The following is a 22,885-nucleotide window of genomic DNA, read 5'->3' on the forward strand; positions in this document are numbered from 1 at the left end:
AGTATTGCATAAATGCTCTACTGTATTAATAGAGTAGTTCTAGAGACAGCAAACTGTTGTTTTTTTACTCTTTTTTATTGCTACACACAGGGATAACATTCTTTCAATTCCAGCTGGAAATGAATGGAAAAAGCATCTGCTATTGTGGCAAACCTTATTTCATTTCATTATACTACCTACTCCAGACATTGACATAGAAAATATGTAATTACATAAACGCATGTTGTGCACCACTATGTCTATGTGATTAGCATTATTACAGGAGGTGTCCCCACCTGTCATCATTACATGTATGTCTTTTTAGTTCTTTTCCTTAGAGTACAGACAAACATTCAGCCTTAAAAAAACCACAGTGTACAGTTGTTAGCTTTGTTCCTCCAAGATTTTGTGTAATGTCAGTGGTGGCAGGAAAGAAAGCTCTTGTCTCTAATAAGAATCAATTTCTGGGACAGTAATATTCTCTGAGAACTGGACACTGATGCTGCTTCTTGATCACCTCTTTCAAGTTGGCACATATATAAAAAACAATTACACATACAATAATGCAAAATTTCACATTTCTGGTTTATGCATGCCAGTGCAACCACTTCCAATGATAAAGTCTGCAGTATAAACTAGATTACTTTAGAAATAAAACCTTAAGTTTAAAAAGTTCAAGTTAAACTAAAGTTTAAAGTCTAAATCCAGTTAACTGCCAAAAATGTATAATATTAAATTACCTTACAGTAATTTCAAAATACAGTATTTGTCCCAATTTTTACAAATGAGAAAAGTGTACTATGGATAGCTGAACCAACTTTTCAAAACTCATACAGCAAATCTATACAGAACTCAGTGCTAAAGTTTGGATCTATAAAATAACCAAGATAGTTAATCTCTGGAAAGCCAGGGAATATAAGGGTAATGAAACTTCTACCACTGTTAGATATACAAACTGCTGTTAATCTGAGATATTAACAAAACATTTCTTACTGCATGCCAAGTAGATCCTGCAATGAGCTCAGATTTTTCCAGCAGAATGACATCCTTCAAGCCAGCCTTAGCCAAGTGATAGGCTAGGCTCACACCAACGCAACCACCTCCAATAATCACTGTCTGCTCTATCTTTCTCCAAGAAAGGAGATGGGGTTTCTCTCCTGGGAAAAAAAAAATACAGACAGTTACAAAAAAGACAATTGCACTTTTGTTTACAGCTCCAGTCATAATATAACTTGGTCCCTGCTTGGGAGTCTAAGTGACGCACCTGACTTAAAACCTAACCTGGTCACTCTTAACTTCTTTTAAAGTAAATGTTCTTAAAGGGTCATATACATAAACAGTAGTAATACAAAAAGCAAAGCAAGTTTGCTTCCACTCACAACTTTAAATCTTTGTTATTTGTCCAATATAACCTTATATGTAGAACCTATTTCTCAATGAGAAACTGTATCCCTGAAATGACAGTGTCAAAACCTGGCATTTCAAAAGTGCTATAGTATACACAACACAAAGAGAAAGTATTTTAAAAACATCTATTTAGTAAAGCTCCTTAATATGTTTCTAAAGCCAAATGTCAGCAGACTACATCAGTCTATGTGTTCATGAACAATGAAACTTAATATATATTTTCACATTCTGTCTATTCTGACATGTTCTACTTTGCTGAAGTCAAAACATTATAGAAACAGGTTTTTGTCAATGGCTCACACCTGCTACTACACTACGCTGCAGTTTCACAACCACTTTAAGCCAGCATAAACCAGGACTGCTGCCATAGGCAGCCCCGTTCTCTCCATCTTGTCTGATCCTCCTCTCTACTGCCCCTCCCACAGACAGCCAAGCAGCAAGCCAGATCAGGAAATTTATCCAAATTTTAAAAAGACATTTTTTTGGACGTAAGACAAGGTAGGACCTCTTAGTACAGCAGCAGTACAAACTACTGTGAAACCACAGTATCTCTTCCTTCAGGACAGTTAATCAATACTCACATAATTTTATCTCCCCCTCCTTGTACATTTGCTTTTGCAACTCCTCTGGCAAAAGGCTATCTAATGTGTAACTAGTCTTCCACCCATCCTCCACTCAGAAATCAAAGCTATTAGTTGTATGTATTATGAATGAAGATCTTATAAAATAATATGACACTTTAAACACAAATGCAGGAGGAATATGCACCATGCTTATTCACTATGTGGCAACGAATGAAAAGGAAAATAAATGGGAGCACTGGACACCACAGGTTTTCTGTATTTGACCCATACACACTTGCACGTGTTCTTTTTTGAGATTACATATTAATTTTTGCAAGTTAACAGTAACCTGTTTACTAGCCAGATGTGAGACACTTACACCAGTTCCTTTATTGAATTTTATGAGGCACATGTTAATCAAGGTCAAGCGTGGAGGGTTTTCTCATGCTTCTTTTATGCTTTGAATTTGAGACTTCCTCATCTGACTTTCAGCTCTTTTCAAACCTTTTCTTTCAAACCCAGGAGCCTGGTAAGAATCCGGGAAGTACCTTTCCTGTGAACTACACGGTTCACCCAGATGTTTGCTCGTGCCAGTTAAAATAGGTCATTTTGTGCTCATCGATATGGCCCAGAACACAACAGAGGGGATCTCTCTATGCCAAGTCAGCTACTCACCCCGGGCTGAGTCTGGTCTTTGACAGAGAAATGCGAGACATAGGGGGGGATGCACCTCCTGCCCACAGGGAGAGGCCTTCGCGGCCCGGTGACCCTGACCGGCACCTGGTGGAGCACTGCAGGCCGGCAGGAGCTGCATTCTTCTTACCACCTTCCCCCCACGCCCCCCGCCAGGTAGCTTTACACTTCTGGGGCCGCGCCTGGGGCAGCGCCGCCCGCGTGGAGGCCACGCTCTGGGAGACGTGACTGTTAACGGCTCCTCTGCCAGTGCCTCCCCACCGCATCCCGCCCGGAGCTCCTTACCGCCCCCCCGCCCAGCCCGGCCCGGCCCGCGGGCCCGCACTCACCGCCCCTGGGTGTCCGCGCCGCCGCCGAGGGGCCGCAGGGCAGCCGCGGCGGGGGGGTCGGGCCGGCCGCTGCGGCGGGGGGGCCGCAGCCGTCGCAGGGCTCTCCGCAGCACCGCGCTCATCCCGCACACAGCCCGCCCGCAGCAGGGATGGAGAGCGCTGGCTCTGCGCCTCTCCCGGCAGCGACGAGCTCCTGTCCCCGCCGCCCGGCCCGGCCCGGCCCTGCCCCCGCCGAGCTCAGCCCTCACGGAGGGGAGCGCCGGTCAGCCCCTTGGCTGAGGGGGCAGCCCGGGGGAGCTACCGGGCGCCTCCCGATCCCCACCCCCAGCGCTCGTCCCCGAGCCAGGCGGGGGCAGGGGCGGTGGCGGGAGGGCGCGGGGCAGCCCCGGGCCGTGCCAGGGCGCCCCGCGGGGTCAGGGGCCGGGCCGGCCGGGGGTGTCGCCCGCAGCGCTGCCCACCGCGACCCGCCTCCTCCCCGGGCTATAAAAGTGCGGGCTGAGCGCTCGGGGTATCTTCTGCTTCGTGCCGAGTCGTCTGGGTAGTCTCGGGCAGCCAGCGTCCCTTGGCGAGGAAAATGCTGCCGATTGGGAAGACCGCGAAACAGGGAAAAAGGGTAATTCCCCCACCTCCCTCCCCCGCTCAGTCCCGGTCCCCTGCTCCCGGCGGGTCCGTTCCGCTCCGCTGTCCGGCGTGGGGGCAGCGGCGGGCGCTGGGAGAGGTGCCCCCGCCGCGGTGCGGGCGCTGCCCCAGCGGGACCACGCGGTAGGGGAGACGCAGCCCCGCGCCGGTGCTGCGGGGCGCGCAGGCGGAGAGCGGCGGGAGCTTCCCAGCGGCACAGGGCAGAGCTCGGCTCTGGGCCGAGCTGGGGCCCCGCTGCGCCCGGCCGCCTCTCCCGCCCCCTCGGGGTCCTGCCCGGAGGCTTTCCTGGGGAGCTGTTGCAAAACTGGCACAACCCGCAAACCACACTTAACCTCCAAGTAAGGTGCTAGGTATTTCTGCGGGTAAGGGCATATTGTGAAAAGCTAAAGTAAAGACATAATAATAACTATACCTATTCAGCATCAAGCCATTAAAGACATTTGGACACCGTTATGAGATAGATAGATTAGATTGAACTTAATGCTGTAACAGCTCATAGAATCTTGATTTCTCTCAACACATAGATTGGAGCCACCAAAGTTCAAAACCATTTTGCTTAATATTATTTGATATGCAAACTAAGCAGTGCTCACAACACATTAAAATTGTAAATATTGTAAGCATAAACCTTCATTGGATGGGATTTCTGTCTCCAGCGTCCTGCCAACTCTATTTAAAAGCCCCAAATTGCTCTTCCCTTGATTTATATGACTGAATACCAACAGTGTTTGTAATATGAGTGCAGTCTCCAATATATGCATGCCATTTGCACTCTCATTTAGCTAAAGAAATAAGCCAGTATAAAAAGTTATTCAGGCATCAGCCATTCTGGCCATTAAGATAAACATTTGAGCAATGTCTAAATCAAACTCTCTGACATATACCAGTACTGCTACCCTGCACTGCTGCTTGGGAGGGTCAGTGGAATCACGTATTCCACCTTCTGTTTGGAAGGACAGTATTATTAATAGGACACTTCTTAGTCAGAACTGTTTTTATTTGTTTTTATATGTAGCATATAAGTCTAGAGTAAGAGAACATAAGGATATGGGAAGAAGTCTATGAACTCTAGGCCTTTCAGGTAGATCAGTTATAAAGGAAGGAGGTGGGGAGGTATTTGTTCTGCTGCTTATTTTTTGGCACATACTCATGCCACCTAACTTCAGACACCTAGCAGAAGGCAATTGCCCTAGGTTCTCCTACAGGCAATGAACAGAGATAAGCCTTTCTTGAGGGCTCACTTAAGATCTGAATAGTTATTTTGAGATGCTTTTTTCTCTCCACCGATGGAAAGATAGGATATAGGTAGACCAAGCAGGCTTTTCACTTATATGGTTCAGTTACATTCCTAAAGTTGGTTGGGGGAATATCTTCATACAGTCATTTGCACTCCTTCCATGGATAGATGTATGGATTGTGGTACAACTTCGTTCATGGTAGCAAAAGTGAAGCAGTGAAAAGATGGTTCAAAAAAGCCTTGGTTAGCTTTTTACAGATACTATTTCTTGTTATTTAATACCAGATCTGTGTACTACTGGATCACCTGACAGTACAATTTTGATCTGGATTGGGCATGAGCACACAGTTGTAGTTTTCCGGGGCAGAACAAAACAATGTTGATGCTGAACTTATGCTAGCTATATGCTGGTTGAACCAATGGTATTTTATCCAGTATAGATAAAGTAAAAATGGTGTGAAGAGATGATATCAGACCTATAATAAAGTCTGCAAAAAAGTTATTTCCATTTTGAGCCAATCTGAACTGACAAAGTAAGTTTAAGTACTTTGTGCTTTATAGTTATGTCACCTGCTATTAGATGCTCTGATGCTAGGTTTAATATATCACAATATATTATATATTAAGATACCACAATCTATTTAATCATGGCTTATGTTGCTTCTGTGTGTCAAAAGTGAAGATTATTTTAAAATGCAGTTTAAAAAAGCTAGAACTGTGAAGGAAAACTGCTGTTAAATCCTAGAAGTGACTTTAAAAAGAAAAAAAAAATCTGTTGATTGTAGTGCATTTAAATATAATATCTATATATTATGTCAACATGTATCTATTGTAATGTAATCTTCAGTTAACAAGCAACAACTGAGGTTGCTTGTACATTCAAGATTTTTTTTCCCTCTGCACTCCTATTCTCTGCATATTAAACTTCTGAAGCAGGCTCCGTCTGTAAAAGATTCCTTGGCAGGCAGAGGAAGCAGGGACTCAACCAGTGATCCCTTGGGTGCCTTTCTCTGGTCCCATTTGAGGAATTTTGTTACAACTGCAAATTAGTTAATTGCAAGCACAATCTTTACAAAGCCTCCCAACATTTACACTTACAACATAATTGCCCTAATAGACAGGCATGACTTGTAGACTCATTGAAAATTACTGAGTTTTGGAGACTGAGTATTGTAGATTGAGTTTTGCCCTGGTCCTGCTGAAATAAAGATAAAAGCTTACGCTCTTTCTTAAAGTTGTAAAGTTAATCAGGTCAATATTTTGGCAAGTCCACAATGTGCAATGGAATGTGATGCAGACATCTGCAAGCCAACACTTGGCCAAGCTCATATATCTGCACAGCAGCACTGTGCAGAGAAGCCCCATCACCTTGCTGCCGTGTCAGTGCTTGAGTCAAAAATGCTGACCCTCTCAGCCAGGCTTTGTAGCCTCCAAGTAGCCTTACACTGCTATGCTTGGTACTGGAACTGGCACAGTTGGCACAGTGCTCCTTCTTGTTGGAAAGGCATACTCTCATTCTGCCTAAAGGGCAGTGCTGAGACATCATAAGTGTTTGTCATTCCTGGATGTATGGTGTGAGATAATTGAATTAATGAAGGAGAAATTATCAAGAAAGATAATCTACTAAAGGTTGGAGGCTAATTGTTAAAAAACCCTTCCTCTCAACACAAAAACCACACTCAACTCTATGTCCACAAGGCTTTTTTTTCCTACTCCCTCAAATTTCATCTACTGAAATGCTAGTATGCCATCAGGAAAAGATAACTACGGACAGCAATTTCAGTCTTACCTTTGATTTTTTTAATCTTTTTTTTTCTGTACCCACTACCTTTGTTAATGTAATGGGTCTGCATTCATCCACTTTTTAAAGTCATTGGTTGTAATCTACTGGCAGAATTTAGTACTGTTTAGTATAATAGCAAGGTACTTTTTTGAAAATTTGAACAATCCAATGAAGCAATGAAAGGAATACAAAAAATAATATATATTAGGTGCAATCAATATATTTTGTATTCATGTTTTTCATTTTACAAAAAAAATAATTGCCACTTTCCTTGTGTCAGCGTGGAGTTCAAGGCAGAAGCAAGGTTAATCACAGGGTGCTGTAAGGTTTGTAATTTGGCATCTTAAAACATTTCTGGACTGTGCAAAATAAGCAGGATTTTCTTTCATTTTGTAAGTCTAGGTAAGGAAACCCAGGCCAGTGAAAAGTCTGTTAGAAAATGGAGGCCAGCATTTTGAGATGTGTCTTATTTGCTAGGAAAATGTTACATGCTTACTTTTTTGATGCTTGTTGTGCCATCTTGTGTCACAAGCTACTTGTGCTGAGGCTCTGTCAAGATGGCATTTGTAGCTAAAGAGCAAATGAGCTAATAAAGAGGTCAGTGATACTAGTGTTTCATTTTAAAAAGTTTCACATATATTTTACAGGAGAATTTGAGACTGTGCTTTACTTTCATAGGAATGGAATTGGATTGTTGACTTCTAGTTCTGGGGACTATATCTCTGGAATACAATAAACTGACTAATGAAAAGTCTTATGTAATATATATACATATATTAAAGCCTTATGTTGTAAAACAGATCACCTACCATTCTTTAAAGAGAATTTCAAGAAGGAAATGGATTACTTTTTATTATTATGGCAAAGATGTTTCTGGTAGCTCACAAATAATTATTTCTGCTTTGCAAATACAGGAAATGGCAACAAAGGAAGCCCACAAAACTGAAGAACTGTAATTATTAACCTTTCTTCCTGCTTTCTTCAGGGTATTCTAGAGCGCTTAGATGCTGGAGAAATTGTGATTGGAGATGGAGGATTTGTCTTTGCTCTTGAAAAGAGGGGATATGTAAAAGCTGGGCCTTGGACTCCTGAAGCAACGGTAGAACACCCAGAAGCAGGTCAGTTTTACTGGGAAATGGTAATTCTATAGTGAAGGTAAACATGGTTGGATAAATAATAAATATATAGGAACTTGTAGTGGGTTGCTTGACAATGTAGAATTACTCACTGTTAAGAATAGCCTAAGAATCTATAGACCAAATGCTCATCTTACCCCTTATTCTTGCTCTAACACTGGTCAAAAGCAGTTGGCTAGGGAAGAATATGAGTAGTGCAAACATATAGTGATACCTCTCCAGAATGCTCTCCCAGTCTTCAGTAATTTATAACCCAGGGACTTTTTGACCCAGATATGGTATCTTTGTATTTAATAACATTCAGTGATTTCTCTCTCATGGACTTGTCCAGTCTGTCCTTGAGCTGATATAAAGTTTATCATTCACAACATCTTGTGACAAAGAATTCTGCAGTTAACTATCTGTTTTGTTGTGTTCTGACCATTATAAATGAATATAGTTTGCTTATTAATTCTTTCAGGAAAACAGCAGCTTTTAATAAACAGTGGAATGGAAGAGGAGTATTTAATGTATCTGGCTCCACTGTGAAATGGGGAATGATAAACCTCATAAGAACCTAAGAATTGCAATAAAACTGCATCAGTTGCTGTGCCAAGGGTGTTACCTCAACTTCTGCCTATCCCATTTAATGGAGTGACTCTCTACAGTGGAGGGGGACAAAATGAGCAATCATTCTATGCCTTACAGCATAAAGATTATAGTGTTTAGCATAAATAGTACAAAAGCAGGTGCTATTATCTATTTATGTATGCTTCATTACAATAAAGCATTTTCCCTAGTAATATCATGTGCAGTTAATCCCACAAGCCAATTCAGAATGTCCTGGGAAAAAAATTTTCTTTGTTCTGTCTTAAGCGTATGTCCTTCCAAATTAGTCTTTTTCCTCTATAAAGGGGGAAGAAGGAAGAAGAGGGGGAGGAGAAAGAGAGAGATATCTTAGCCCTCTTTATTACATTGCTTTGTACACCTTACCCATTTTTTCCCCTAATCCTTCTCAGCCTTCAAGTGTCACTTTGTGTAGCATGCCTAACTTAGGGTCATAGACAGCCTTAGATAATGCAGTGTTCCAGCAAAGGTTTAAAGGGTGATGACCTAATTTGTTGAACTTCATCTCCCAAAAATACATCCCATCACCTCTCTCTCTTTCTCTCCACCTGTACCTTTTTCTGCCCCTGCACATTCCGTCTTACAAATCATAGCGCTTATCCCATGCTCTTTATTTCCCCTTTGCTTATTTCTTTTGCACCTCAAAAGTCCTCGACCCTCTCCACATGTCCTCTCAGGAAGTGTAGGTCTCAGTCCATGGGGAATGCAAGACATAGCCATCTGCAACTGCCTCCATGTAAGGCATAAATAGGCTAAATTGGCACACAGATTTGTTTTAAATAAGTGATCAGTAGTCATAGGTTAGAGCCCAGCCTTCTAAGAATTGCTACTGATTTGCTAGAACATATTGCTCATGTCTGTAACATAGTTATAACACTTTTATATCCCTTTATAGGCTATTTATAAATATACCCTTAACTGGAAATGTGTTCATTTCTTTTAGTGCAGTGTGCTGCCTCCCCTCCATTACTGCTCTTTGCTCCTGCATGCTCAAGGGTCATGTTACTTTGAAAGCAGGTGTAAAGACCAGAAGGAGCAACTGGCTGAGCCAGCTGGTGTAAAAAAACATACAACTACCAGACCTTCTTGTCTTTGTAAGGAAGGAGGGAGGTTCTGAGAATGCAGCAAGGAATGATGGAGAAAAAAAAAGAAAGAAAAAAAAAAAGCGAGTTGAAGGCCATTATCTCCGTTACAAGAGAGGAGAAGTTTTGCCAGACTGACAAGTTTAGAAATGAGATCTAAATATTTCTTCTGAGCCAGATCAGGTATCTGAGCTACTGCTCTGTACTGAGCAATATGCATATGCACTTACTGCCCCCATCTCCTGTTAGCTTAAGTCTGTGTCTTTTGTGAAATGTCCAACTCATGGTAGATTGAAATGAAAACTCAGTGTTGTATGTCTGACTCCTAAAATGCATCAAATTGTTAATAATTGTTTAGCCTCATATGTGGCTGTTATCCCCATTTCTCAAATAGTGGAGGAAATCACAGCTTCAGTAACATGCTAGAAGTCACACAAGAAGTAAATTACAGAGTGGTTTGGGTTTTTGATAGTGTCATGCAGACTGCTGTGGGCTTGATAATACTAACAGTGTATTCTAGCGGTAAAAATGATTTTCCTGGGATTGAACGAGATTCAGGCTGATACTTTACTTATAACACTATTCTTTCCCTCCAAATGTAGACCCATTCAAGAGTCTGCTGTTCACATACCTGATTGGGATAGCAAGTTCCTTATTCATATGTGTTAGATTATGTTTCATTTGCCTACCTATGTCACCATCCTTATTTGCACAAATCCCAAGCATTCTTCTAGGAATGCAAGAACCATATTTAAAGAGCACTAACCGTGGGGGTAAATAAATCTAGTTTATTATGGAAATGTCATAAAGCATTTGTGAAAATATTTATAGATTCTTTTTTCCTTTTCCCATTTCCTGACTAGTGTTCATCAATGATTTTTCATGGGAGAGAATAGAAAAACAAACTACAGAACACTAGAAACATACAGAGACAGTCCTTTTAGTTGGGGTCAGTAGCCTATTTTAATGCTGTAGGAAAAAGAATACTCTGCACTAGGAATGTTTTGACTGCGTAAAGGTTGTAAAACTGAAATTTGATCCTGATAGTTCAGGCAAATTCCAGGGACTTTTTGAACTGTAGCTCTGCTAGAATCTATGTTCCTGGATAGTTCTTTGTGACTGCTGTGTTAAATCACAGTGTGGTTACCCAAGGCTGTAATTAGAAATTAAATACTGTACTAGTAGAGAAAAGCAAGGGACACTACACTTTTCCTTCACTGAAAGCAGATGTGCTTGTGTGTATGCAGATTGACTCTAGCAACTCAAACTACTGTTTGAGCTTCTCTGGCATAGAAGACTGTTTGTTGTAGCTGAAGGCAGTAATTTTATTCTCATGACACATTCACACATTTCCCTAATGACACAGATTGTCTGTAGACAATGAGATATGATAAACCAAGACTTCAGGAAAACTTTTCCAAACATCTGCCATAGAAACTGCAGTGTTCTCATGTCTCTATACAATATCTAGGGAATAAATTATTCCTGTATTTGCTACAAGCTGTTGAGCCTTTTAACTCTGTTTTACATGATCAGTAGTGTTCTAGAAATTATTATAATTATTGTTTTGTGGGTATACATATAAATTGACAGCTCCTGTTCTGTTCCTACTGTGGCAATTGCAGTGTACTGCTTACAGCGATGAAGTCAGAACTACCATTAGAGAGCCTGCTTCCAAAGTCCTAATGTAGGAAACTTGTCCATTAAAAGTAATGCCAACCTTTCTTTCAAAAGAAGTGTTGGCTCTGTAGTAAAATCATCATGTGCTGACTTATGTGAAGAATTAAGTCTGTATTGCGATTCACTTTTCTGGAGCAACCAATCATCTTTTAATTAAGTGTGTATTTAGCAAAATAGAGCTTTGGTCTTGGCTGACTAGACTCAGCTAGAGTTTTGTAGGAGGAGAAAACTAGAAAGTACAAAATAGAGGAGGTAATGGAACACTGTATTCTTCCATATAAATATCATCTTGTCCCTTCATTTGTTGCCATGATATTTTCTTCTGTTTTCTTCTTCATAGTCTAGAAGCTAAGAAACAATGGCTTTTTCATTTGATCTTTTTGTCTGGTATTCCTTGTTATGCTTTCATGTTCTTTTGTCAGATGTCTGCTTTCCCTTCCTAAACCACTATGCAGTTCTATAAAGTGAAATTGGGAGGTCTGAAGGACTGCAGAAAGTAGAAGATAGGCAAGGTGGCATACAAAACTGAATCTACTGATGAACTAAATAGAAATCTTTAGTTATTTTTAGCAGAGAATAACTATGGAGAAAGTTTTCTACCTAATGCTCTAAGAGTGGGAAGAAAGGAATTCTACGCAGACTGGGGTACTGCTTCTACTCTCTCATAATGGCTTTTCTAGTAAACACAGTATCACTTATTTTACAGTAATATTAATTCAATAAACATTTAGTTTTGGGATAACAATAGTAATAACTGTACCAAACATCTCTTCTTTGTCTCTTTTAATTCTTTGCAGTTCGTCAGCTTCACCGGGAATTCCTCAGAGCTGGATCCAATGTTCTGCAGACATTCACCTTTTATGCCAGCGAGGACAAACTAGAGAACAGGGGCAATTATGTAGCTGAGAAAATAAGCGTGAGTAAAATACTATTTTGATGGAGATATGAAATAAGTGGATTCATTTCAAAAGGTTTAATAGAAAGAATTATCAAGTATTTTCACAGTTTGTCATAACAGTTTTGGTTATATTTGAGGACCAAATGAGATGATGCAATTTCAGAATTTGGAATAGTAAGAAAGACAAGGTTAAAGGAGAAAAAATAACAAAATGGGGCAAGGATGAAGAGAGGAAAAAGGATGCCTACATCTTATTTTTCCCATCTGAGGAGATAGTTTACTGGAGTTTTGATACAAAGTATAGGGAGGACTAAATGCACAGAGAGCAAAATCAATTGAAAAAAAGAAATGCTTTAACATCCAGAGAAACAAATCAACTGCAAAAATGGTGAAGAATCCTAGAGAATAATGACTGGCTAATAAGATCTGAATGTTTTTTAGGACCACGTCTTCAATAAAGTAACAACTAAAAAATCCAAGGTATACACAGTGGTCAGTATTCCCCTTCTCATGTGTAAGGGTAATCTGGTACAGTAACAGAAGTACCATGTTGGTGTTTTCTTACCCCCTACACAGAGGAGTTGTAGGATGTTGAGTGCCTTCACTAGATGCAGGCCCCATCTCCACTGGGACTTCTGGCACAAACATTTCTAGATAGTTCCTTTGACTAGAAGATTTGTCATTGGGTGTTTTCTCTGATCCTTTCCCCTTTGGTCCTATTGTCTATTTCAGCCTCTGGAAAATAGAGATTCTCCAGGGAGCAGAGAGGAAGGAATATCTTTATTTCTGTGAAGATATCCCAAGTCAGAAACTAGAACAATCTGGACACTAGGGAAACATTTGAGGCTTAATTAAGAGGTTAAGACATTAAAATGTCATATGACCAAATTTATCTGAAATGCTGTACCTTTATATTCAATAGATGCAATATTGAAATGTCTGAAGTGGTAGTCCCAGAAACACAGTGCCTCTGGAACAAGCCATGCTGCAACTCTTGTTGCCATGAAAAATGATAAGAGGGGCTGGGAAAGCAACTGGAAACTGGAATGCATTGCAGCAAAACTTTCAAGACTGATTTGCTGCCAGTTCTAGAAGCAGTTTCCTCCAGGCTCTAACTGGTTTATGGCTCCAGCTCCTGGTGTTCCCAAACATGTACCTGAGCACAAGTGCAAATGACAGTGCAAATGACAAGTGCAAAACACATCAGCTGGGTGTTTTGAGGCAGCCATGGAAAACTTCAGCTGAGAGAAACCTATGTAGATTCTAAGTAGCCCATGGGCCACAAAGAAACCTGCTCTAATCAGTACTTGTTATCTATCCCAAATAATGATTCTTTTCCAAAAATCTTTTTTTCCCAGCTTAACCTCTTTCACAAGCTGTTCTAGTCATCCTGATTTAGGTGTACAGGGAATGTGTCTTTCAGTCTAGGTGATTAATTAATCATATATAGTGATAAATTTCCCTTTACTATTCTTAAATTGGTAACTTTAACATCAGATAATTAATGATATCTTTTTAAAAATGCCTTAAATAACTCTATATCAATATTATATCTTAAATTTTGAAAATTATCAAAATACTAAAATACATTAAAAAATAGAATGAAAAATCAATTGAAATTACTACTTTTTTTTTCCACCCACAAAATCTCAGAATAGAAGCATACACTTAAGTGTAACTAACTTATTTTCTAAGAGGCAAAAAAAATTCTGCTTCACACCAAATATTTGCTTTTTATAGACTATTTGTGTAAGATGTATTAAAGGTAATATGTTTTTGTATTAGTATTTGATAATATGATAACTTATAGGTGGCAAGAAATTTGTTTCTTAATGTTTGTTATTTTTTTGAAAGATGCTGATCTTCCTAATCAATATTATAAAAAAATACATTTAAATTATAAATGAATATGAAGAAGTCATTATGGCTTTTGACTCTTTTGTCCTTTTTGTGCTCTGAAATTACATGCATATCTCTGACCAGGTAAAAATTATGTAATCTATATTCATACAGTGCCAGAAAGTGAATGAAGCTGCTTGTGACATTGCAAGAGAAGTGGCTAATGAAGGCAATGCTTTAGTGGCTGGAGGAGTCAGTCAAACGCCATCATACTTAAGCTGCAAGGATAAAGCAGAGGTTAAAGCAGCCTTTCGAAAGCAACTAGATGTCTTTATGAAGAAGAATGTGGACTTCCTAATTGCAGAGGTAAATCTGTAAAAAAGTACATGCCTTCAACTGGCACAGTGTGTTAACTTTAAGATGTCTAATCTACTTTAGGGAATACAAGTATGTATTGCTTCCTCCTTTAAAATTTTCTGTTATACTTTTATTCCAGTAGAATCAGATATTTTTCTAAATGCACAGCAGTGTCTGCAAGTGTCCTAGAATAGGACCTTGAACCCTAAATTTCTATCTCAGTCAAGTCAAATTCTGTACCAGTACAAAGAGGATAGATTAATGTGATCTTGATTAGTTCCTATTTCCTCCTGTACTCCGTAAGCAATCAACCTATGGTGACTTTTCTAGATGAAAATAGTTCTTTGGGGATAAATCCCTGATTAACCCCCTGTATGGGCATTCTTATTCTGAAACATGAGTATCTTTATTTTGGATTTAGTTTTACTTACTGACTTTTAAAAAAACTTTTTTAACTGTGTGGTCAGTGAACTCAATTGAATTCTGTTAGTGTAAATCAGAAAAGAATCAAGTCGTATTGCTGGTGAATTTGGGGTCTGGATTAATGTGTTTATGCTTCATCTCCAAGAAACGAAAGTAGTCCAGTTTTAATTTCTTTCAGTATTTTGAACATGTTGAAGAAGCTGTCTGGGCTGTTGAAGTCCTAAAAGAATCTGGGAAGCCAGTTGCAGCTACAATGTGCATTGGTCCAGAAGGAGACATGCATGGCGTGCCCCCTGGACAATGTGCTGTCCAACTGGTAAAGGCTGGTAAGAATCTGTTTTAATCTGCCCTTTAAAAGTATGGAACAAAGTCAAGTCCTTAATCATTGAGATAAATGGATGTGTATCTCAAGTAGATAGCTTCCCAATTATATCTGATAAAAGTTTTGAGCCTGTGGAAGAGTTCCTATGTGTACTTTACTAGAGCAGTCTTGTAAAAAAAGTATGAAAATGCAGCTATAAAATCCTTATTAACCAGGATGGTATTGGGAGCAATAGCCACAGGCAGCTGATACTGAGTAGAACAAAATCCTAAAACTATTAAAATTTGATTATAGACCCAGCCTCAAATTCTGGGCTCAGAATTATGAAACATAAGCAGAATCCAAAGTCGCCTTTGATTCTCTGCTCATGTTTTTAGAAATGTGTGGAGCACAGTTCAAATCCAGGATGAGAGAATAAGAGGATGAAAAAATTAATATTTTTGCCTATCAAAGGCTGTGTTTTCTGCAGGACAAAGGGAAGGGCAGAAGGAATTAATCAGGGGCATGATGGATCGTACAGGGGTTTTATGAACTACTGTTCTGAACTACTCTTTTCCTTTGGAGTTAAAAGTTGAAATCCAAAGGCAGAACCTGTGTTAGGAACCTGTTAGCTATTTGCATATGTGGCTGTACATAATCAGTCTCCACTGATCGAGCACTGATGAGAAAAGCAACTGCATGAGGGTGGGAGATGTGATTCATTATCAGGAAGGTAAAGAGTGCAACTGAGATGTAAATGGAATGATCAGCCTCAGGAGAGTTGAGGCTGGCTCTAACCCAACTACCTTGTGTTCATAGTGCTGGTGTACAGATGGACTGTTCTGCTTATGGAGTGCTGTGGCTAAGAACTTTCACCTCCCACTTCCTGGGGAGATGTGACTTGAAGTTATTTATTTTCCTCCTCCTAGGTGCTTCTATTGTTGGAGTCAACTGCCATTTTGACCCAGATACCTCCCTGGAAACTGTGAAACTGATGAAAGAGGGCTTGCAGGCTGCTAAACTGAAAGCCCACCTGATGTCCCAACCACTTGCTTTCCATACACCTGATTGTGGGAAGCAGGGATTTATTGATCTTCCAGAATTTCCCTTTGGTAAGATAAGGGTATCTTTTTTTTTAATTTATTTATTGTCTGTTCCTTTTTTCCCCCCCAGCTTTTAGCAAAGCTGAAACTGCAAGGCATCCTCCTGTACAATAGGATCAGTCTCAATTATCCTGTCTGGCATTCTGCATAGAGGGATTGGGTTAAAGATCATCCACATAGAGTATTTCAGTAGTATCACAGCATGTGACTGAAAGTGAAATTATGATGAAAACAGTTAAAGTGCCACAACCTAAACTCAATTAAAAAAAAATGTAGTTTTTCCTCATGCTATAGAACCTTGTTCAGGACAGCTGTAAAATAGCCCAAAGAAATTAACAAGATCAAATACACTAAAAACAACCCAGACTTTAAATGCCTTTGGACTGGAGCTCCCCAGCATTCTTGGTTGTGACATCTATCCCATGAGCCCTATAATGTTTCCCTGCATAGAGATTTAATGTATAACGCATATGCAGAGCTGGATCATCAGTATAGGTGCATGATTCTTGCACTCATAATGGTTCAGTCTTGCAAGTGTAACTGTCTAACGTAAGTGAGATTAGAGAGAAACCAGAAGAGGGATGTTCTTTGATGTTGCTTAGAAATGGATTAGCAGTTTGGAGATGGATTCATCACTCGTATGCTCAGGAGAAATTCTACAAAGACTGAAAGATTCAGCCACTTTATGTGTATTAAAGCTTGTGTATTTAGGGCTTATTTCTACCTGGGATGTAGAAGGTCACATCCTCTTAAGATAAGAGGACAAAATCAGCCTAAACATTTTAAAACTGATTAGAAAAATGCCTTCATTTTCAGGTATCATACATTCTTCTTTTCAAGATCAGCTTATAAAATAAGGCATTAAAACAACTGAAACTTTAATTTTTAGCAAAAAAAAAAAAATAGAGATAGATGTGATTTTCAGGAAGATCTCTTTTTTTAAAATTCCTGTCTCTACGTAAATGAAGGAAAAAGAATAAAGCATGAGCCTGAGGCATTTATTAGATAATAATAACATGTCTGGGTTCTGAAAATATTCTGGGATGTTTAAAAGTGTCAGGAACTCATTTATCCTATTTGTTCCTTCATATAACTCTTCTGATTGCAGGCAAAAACGATAGAACAGATGCAGTAAGTAATCAAGTGAATTGAAGGATTCACTCTTTGGTTTGTTATGGTTCTTGGCTTGTATGTTATAAGCAAACTGTATGAGATGTCAGTTTTCAGAAATGTCATGAGTCAACTGGAGAAGCCTGGTTCTGTGAATGTTTTCAATACCCAGAAGGAGCAACTGATCACTTGATGGCAGATAAGCAGTTTGGTAAATCATTGTTAAACTGACCCAGTTAACTCTGTTTTTTGTGGAAGGCAATATGCACAAAGGGGCATTTAGATATTCGAAGTGTACATAACCTCTGTACAGGCCAACAAGATCTCAGTTTCTAGAAAAGCATTGGCTATGTTGTATTGGCAAACTCCAGCATCTAGATACCAGCAGTATTTATTTATCTTTAGAACTTTTTCCAGTTTTCTGTGTTTTCTCTTCTGTGTTACTGCAATTGCTCTCAAATGTCACCAGTTAAGCAAGAACAATGTTTTAGACAGAAATGTCCTGGTCAGTCAAAGTATACCCAATTATCTCAAGAGTAGATGTATAGAGGGGCTAAATCTAGGAGCACATTACAATCTTCTCATCAGAAGTTGAGGAAAATTTCAATCTCTTTTTACTGTAAATGTTAATATAAACTGTTAAGCTAGAGATATTTAATTCTGAATAAAGCCAAGAAAAATGCTGTACATTGACAGGCATGGAAAATAGAATGTTAGTCATTTTTGGGAGGGGGGGGAAAACCCCACAAAACGTGATCTATGTAGCAACTTATTTTCATAGCATACTGTTTTCAATCACCATGTTTCACCACGTGTGGCCAGTTCTTATGGCGGAGTCTATTCATGTTTCTTCAGAGAAGTTAGGTTGGTGCTGTCCTTATGGTCCTGAAGCACAAGGACTGATTGTGACAGGGTGGGTGATGGAGAAGACAGGGAAACACCCTATACTGTTCTCCTGGAGTTTAGTTGCTTATACGGGTATAAATTGAGTGCAAGATGCTGCATTCTTACTGTTGATCGTTTTGTATCAATTTTGCATTAGCTTTTTAATGATATATGAGAGACAAGGAAATCATGAATTGGTGCTTCTGATGCTTTCTCTCACATGTGCAGGACTGTACACAAACTTACTTTTATTTAAACAGCTTTCTAAGATAGCTTAATCTGGTTTTCCTTCTGATATTAGACCATCTATTTTTCCTTTGTTCAGTCTTTCCCTCTGAGACCAATAATTTTCTGTTTAAGAACATTTAATTTTTTTTCCTTCTGTTTTTTATTTTCTGAACCTGTCTCTTTAACTACTCACTGGACTTTGAGCAGATCTGCTTTGCATCACCTTCTTGCATATTAGGCATTTCTGGGACAGGATGTAGGGAGAAGAATCCTACTTCTCTGCTGTGGTGCTGGAGCCTTACTACCTCACCACAGCTTCTTTGCCCGGTGGAATGTTCAGTGCCCAGACATCATGCTGCACTCTCCTCATAACCAAGCTGGTTCATCTCCTGCAGATGCGCATAAGGAAGTGGGAGGATTTTTATTCCTTTATTCCTGTATTTTTATTCCTTCAAGTTTCTTCTCCAGTCCCTGGTCTTTTCTTTCCAGTTCTGCAACTCTTGTGCCTCCTTCCCTTTGAGGTATGCTTTTCCTTAGAATCATAGAATCATAGAATCATTAAGGTTGGAAAAGACCTCTAAGACCATCGAGTCCAACTGTCAACCCAACACCACCATGCCCACTAAACCATGTCCCTAAGCGCCTCATCTACACGTCTTTTAAATACCTCCAGGGATGGGGACTCAACCACTTCCCTGGGCAGCCTGTTCCAATGCTTGACAACCCTTTCGGTAAAGAAATTCTTCCTAATATCCAATCTAGACCTCCCCTGGCACAACTTGAGGGCATTTCTTCTCGTCCTATCGCTAGTTACTTGGGAGAAGAGACCGACACCCACCTCGCTACAACCTCCTTTCAGGTAGTTGTAGAGAGCGATAAGGTCTCCCCTGAGCCTCCTTTTCTCCAGGCTAAACAACCCCAGTTCCCTCAGCCGCTCCTCATAAGACTTGTTCTCCAGACCCCTCACCAGCCTCGTTGCCCTTCTCTGGACACGCTCTAACACCTCATTGGCCTTCTTGGCCGCCTGGGCACACTGCCGGTTCATGTTCAGCCGGCTGTCGACCAACACCCCCAGGTCCTTTTCCGCCAGGCAGCTTTCCAGCCACTCTTCCCCAAGCCTGTAGCGTTGCATGGGGTTGTTGTGGCCGAAGTGCAGGACCCGGCACTTGGCCTTGTTGAATCTCATACAGTTGGCCTCGGCCCATGGATCCAGCCTGTCCAGGTCCCTCTGCAGAGCCTTCCTACCCTCGAGCAGATCAACACTCCCGCCCAACTTGGTGTCCTCTGCAAACTTACTGAGGGTGCACTCGATCCCCTCATCCAGATCATTGATAAAGATATTGAACAAGACCGGCCCCAGTACTGAGCCCTGGGGAACACCGCTTGTGACCGGCCGCCAACTGGATTGAACTCAATTCACCACAACTCTCTGGGCCCGGCCATCCAGCCAGATTTTTACCCAGCAAAGAGTACACCTGTCTAAGCCGTGAGCCGCCAGCTTCTCTAGGAGAATGCTGTGGGAGATGGTGTCAAAGGCCTTGCTGAAGTCCAGGTAGACCACATCCACAGCCTTTCCCTCATCCACTAGGCGGGTCACCTGGTCATAGAAGGACATCAGGTTGGTCAAGCAGGACCTGCCTCTCATGAATCCATGCTGGCTGGGCCTGATCCCCTGGTTGTCCTTGTTCTTCTCACTTTCTATTCCTTTCCTTCCACACGTCTTTCCTCTCAGCTCTGGTGTCCCTCCACTCTGCTCACCACAACCTGCAACAGGGAGAGGGGTTCAAAAGAAAGGTTGCATCTTAGCCATCCTAAGTCATCTACACACAGAACTTTCCACAAGGAAGGAAGTGGCTTGAGGCAGCAAACTGCTTATGGATGGGGTTATAACTAAGGGATGGGCTAAGAAATAGCTACAGATCCCAGCTGTCAGTGAAACAACTGGCTGCCATTAGGTGATCATGGAAAAAAGTGTATAGTAAGCATTCCTGAGGAATAATAAGCAGGTTTATTCCTGTTGCAGGTAGGCTGATACCTTCTCCTTTCACAGATTAGAGTACTGTAATCAGATTTCCCAGATATTGATTGTTCATTAAGAACTCTTTGGAATTGTGGGCATAACATTGAAAGTACTCCAGTACTCCAGCTAAGAACTCTGGCAGAATGGCAAGCACGTGACTTAGGGCTTGATCAGTCTCAGAAGATATTAGGTGCTGTTTTGCAAAGACAAAGAAGCTTACAACAAGCATAGCTCAGCAAATCATAACAGAATCTAAAAGCTAGAGTTCTGAAAGTTTGCATCATTAATTCTAGCTCAGACAGCTCAAACATCTACATCTACAACCAGTTTTGCAAACAGTGTGCAAGTGTCTCAACAACGTGATTTCTTACAAAAAAATGTGGTGAAATGGAGCATGGTGAAAATTTAAGATATGAATGTCTTTGCAGGTCTGGAGCCAAGAATTGTAACTAGATGGGATATTCAAAAATATGCAAGAAAGGCCTATGACTTAGGAATTCGTTTCATTGGAGGCTGCTGTGGATTTGAGCCATATCACATCCGAGCAATAGCTGAGGAGCTGGCTCCTGAAAGAGGATTTTTGCCAGAAGCTTCTGAGAAACATGGTAGCTGGGGCAATAGCCTGAGCATGCACACCAAACCCTGGGTCAGAGCAAGGTATGTATATCTGAACTGGAAAGCACACCAACATACTCCTTGCAAAGGCATACATTGGTGCATGCAGCAGACTGGCTTAACCAATATAGAGGTCTAAATATAACCGTAAACATTCTGTGTTAACAATTTTGAAGAATTAAATCTGATCTGGGAGCAGTGAAAGGGGTGAAGGGGCAGTAGGAGAGCTCCAAAAATTCTCATCCCTCTTCAAAATGAAGATTTGGTCTGAATTAATGTGAAAGTAATTCATGAAAGTTTTGTAATATTTCCTTTTCTTTCTTTAGGGCAAGAAAAGAATACTGGGAGAATCTGAGGCCTGCTTCAGGCAGGCCATATTGTCCTTCAGTCTCAAAGCCAGATGGCTGGGGAGTGACCAAAGGAACCAGGGAGCTGATGCAACAGAAAGAAGCGACAAGTGAACAACAGCTGAAAGAGCTCTTCCAGAAACAGAAGTTCTAATCCACTGCAGTTGTCTAAATGTTAGAATGATTTATCTACAGACCATCTCATGCTTCACGAGAAAATCTGTGAAGATGAGTACACTGTTGATTTATCAGTTAACATGTAATGAAAGAGACAAAATGCAAAAAGAATGTGATTACAGATTAAATATGTCAAACTGATAATAAAATCTTTCTCTGGATGAATAGTTTAGAGAATACACAGTCAGAAGGAGGTTTGGATTCTCATAATAATTGAGCTTCTGTTAGCTAGGTGCCATTAATTGGGTAGACACAGAAATATGTGGAAAGTAATAATTGGCTCAGCTCACCTGTGAAAAGAGAAAAAGCCGTCTATAAATACAGTATCAATGGACTTCCACTCCTGAGTCTGTTTTCAGTTTGGGATTATTGTAGGAATTTCCTCAGGATTTGTTGAAAGCTACTTCAGGGACACACGAGCTGCCAATGCTTCGGACACACAGTTATCTATAGCCACTTTCTTGACTTCAAGAGAATAAAAGTAAACTGGAAAATAGATCTTATAAATGGAATCAAAAGATAAGGAAAACGAGAATGAGATCTTGTAGGAATTTCTTACATGCAGGAGAAAGGTTCAGAGAACTTTTAGGAAAGAAAAATTATAGGTAAATAACTCACTGTTTTTGTCTCAAGGTACCATGTACACAAGATTTACTCTGGAGACTAAAAGGGTTAAGAGATTATTCTGAAATTTTAAAAAATCAAATAAATTCAAAGTAATGTGATGGAATAGTATTGTATTATCTTCACACCTTAAATCATGAGAGCTCAAACAGAATAACATACCTCCAGTAAACAACTGTAATTTTCAAATGATCCAGCTGATTTCTGGATATCTCACTTGAAACACTTGGTTATCTTAAAATAACACTTAAAAACTGAAGCTTCCTAAAATATAACTCCTGTATATAAGAGTAGTAAAACATTCTTTTTAAGCTGATTGATTCAGTCTAGAGAAAATTAGCTATAAGAAGAGATGAAAAACCCTGTTAGGAAATAGGTTAATCCACCTAATTTAAGAAAACCCAAGGACATCTGCATGCTGAATTTGTTGAGAAGGGTTTTCTTAGGAAGGATATCACTACACTTGGAAACCATAAAGGACACATTTCCATAGTTAATTTTTGTGAATTACCACACAACTTAGATTTCTCCCTAGAATCCCATTCCCACCCATTCTACATTAAAGCCACTACTTTTATGAAAAATATCATTCTTGAAGTTAGAGTGTTGAAAGCTTTTGTTGGGCTACTTTTTATGTATAAGCTTATTTCATTATTTCTATCCATGTTGATATTCTGCAGTTCAGGAAACATTTAAATGTGCAACACTTTAATGGGAAACTTCAAATATCCTTTTCAGACTGTTATTGGCAGACAGATTTTAGAGAAAGCCATCTGCCTTCACCATGCTTATAACAGATTGAAATAGTTACTAGCTGGAATTTT

The 22,885-nt window shown here is 40.2% G+C and overlaps 1 protein-coding gene and 1 pseudogene across 1 annotated transcript; one reads left to right on the plus strand and one right to left on the minus strand.

Moving 5' to 3' along the window:
- Positions 1–3,093, minus strand: part of LOC143172228 (dimethylglycine dehydrogenase, mitochondrial-like) — a 62,257-nt pseudogene extending 59,164 nt beyond the window's left edge.
- A 404-nt stretch (positions 3,094–3,497) lies between these two features.
- On the plus strand, positions 3,498–22,162 carry LOC143172068 (betaine--homocysteine S-methyltransferase 1). The gene is made up of 8 exons (XM_076361302.1): positions 3,498–3,584; positions 7,616–7,748; positions 11,932–12,050; positions 14,046–14,237; positions 14,830–14,977; positions 15,882–16,064; positions 20,727–20,955; positions 21,240–22,162. Exons 1-8 carry the CDS (start codon positions 3,546–3,548, stop codon positions 21,412–21,414), a joined length of 1,218 nt encoding a protein of 405 aa, XP_076217417.1. The 5' UTR covers positions 3,498–3,545; the 3' UTR covers positions 21,415–22,162.
- The last annotated feature ends 723 nt before the right edge of the window (positions 22,163–22,885 follow it).

The sequence above is a fragment of the Aptenodytes patagonicus genome, chromosome W (assembly GCF_965638725.1).
Source record: "Aptenodytes patagonicus chromosome W, bAptPat1.pri.cur, whole genome shotgun sequence".
Lineage (NCBI taxonomy): Eukaryota > Metazoa > Chordata > Aves > Sphenisciformes > Spheniscidae > Aptenodytes > Aptenodytes patagonicus.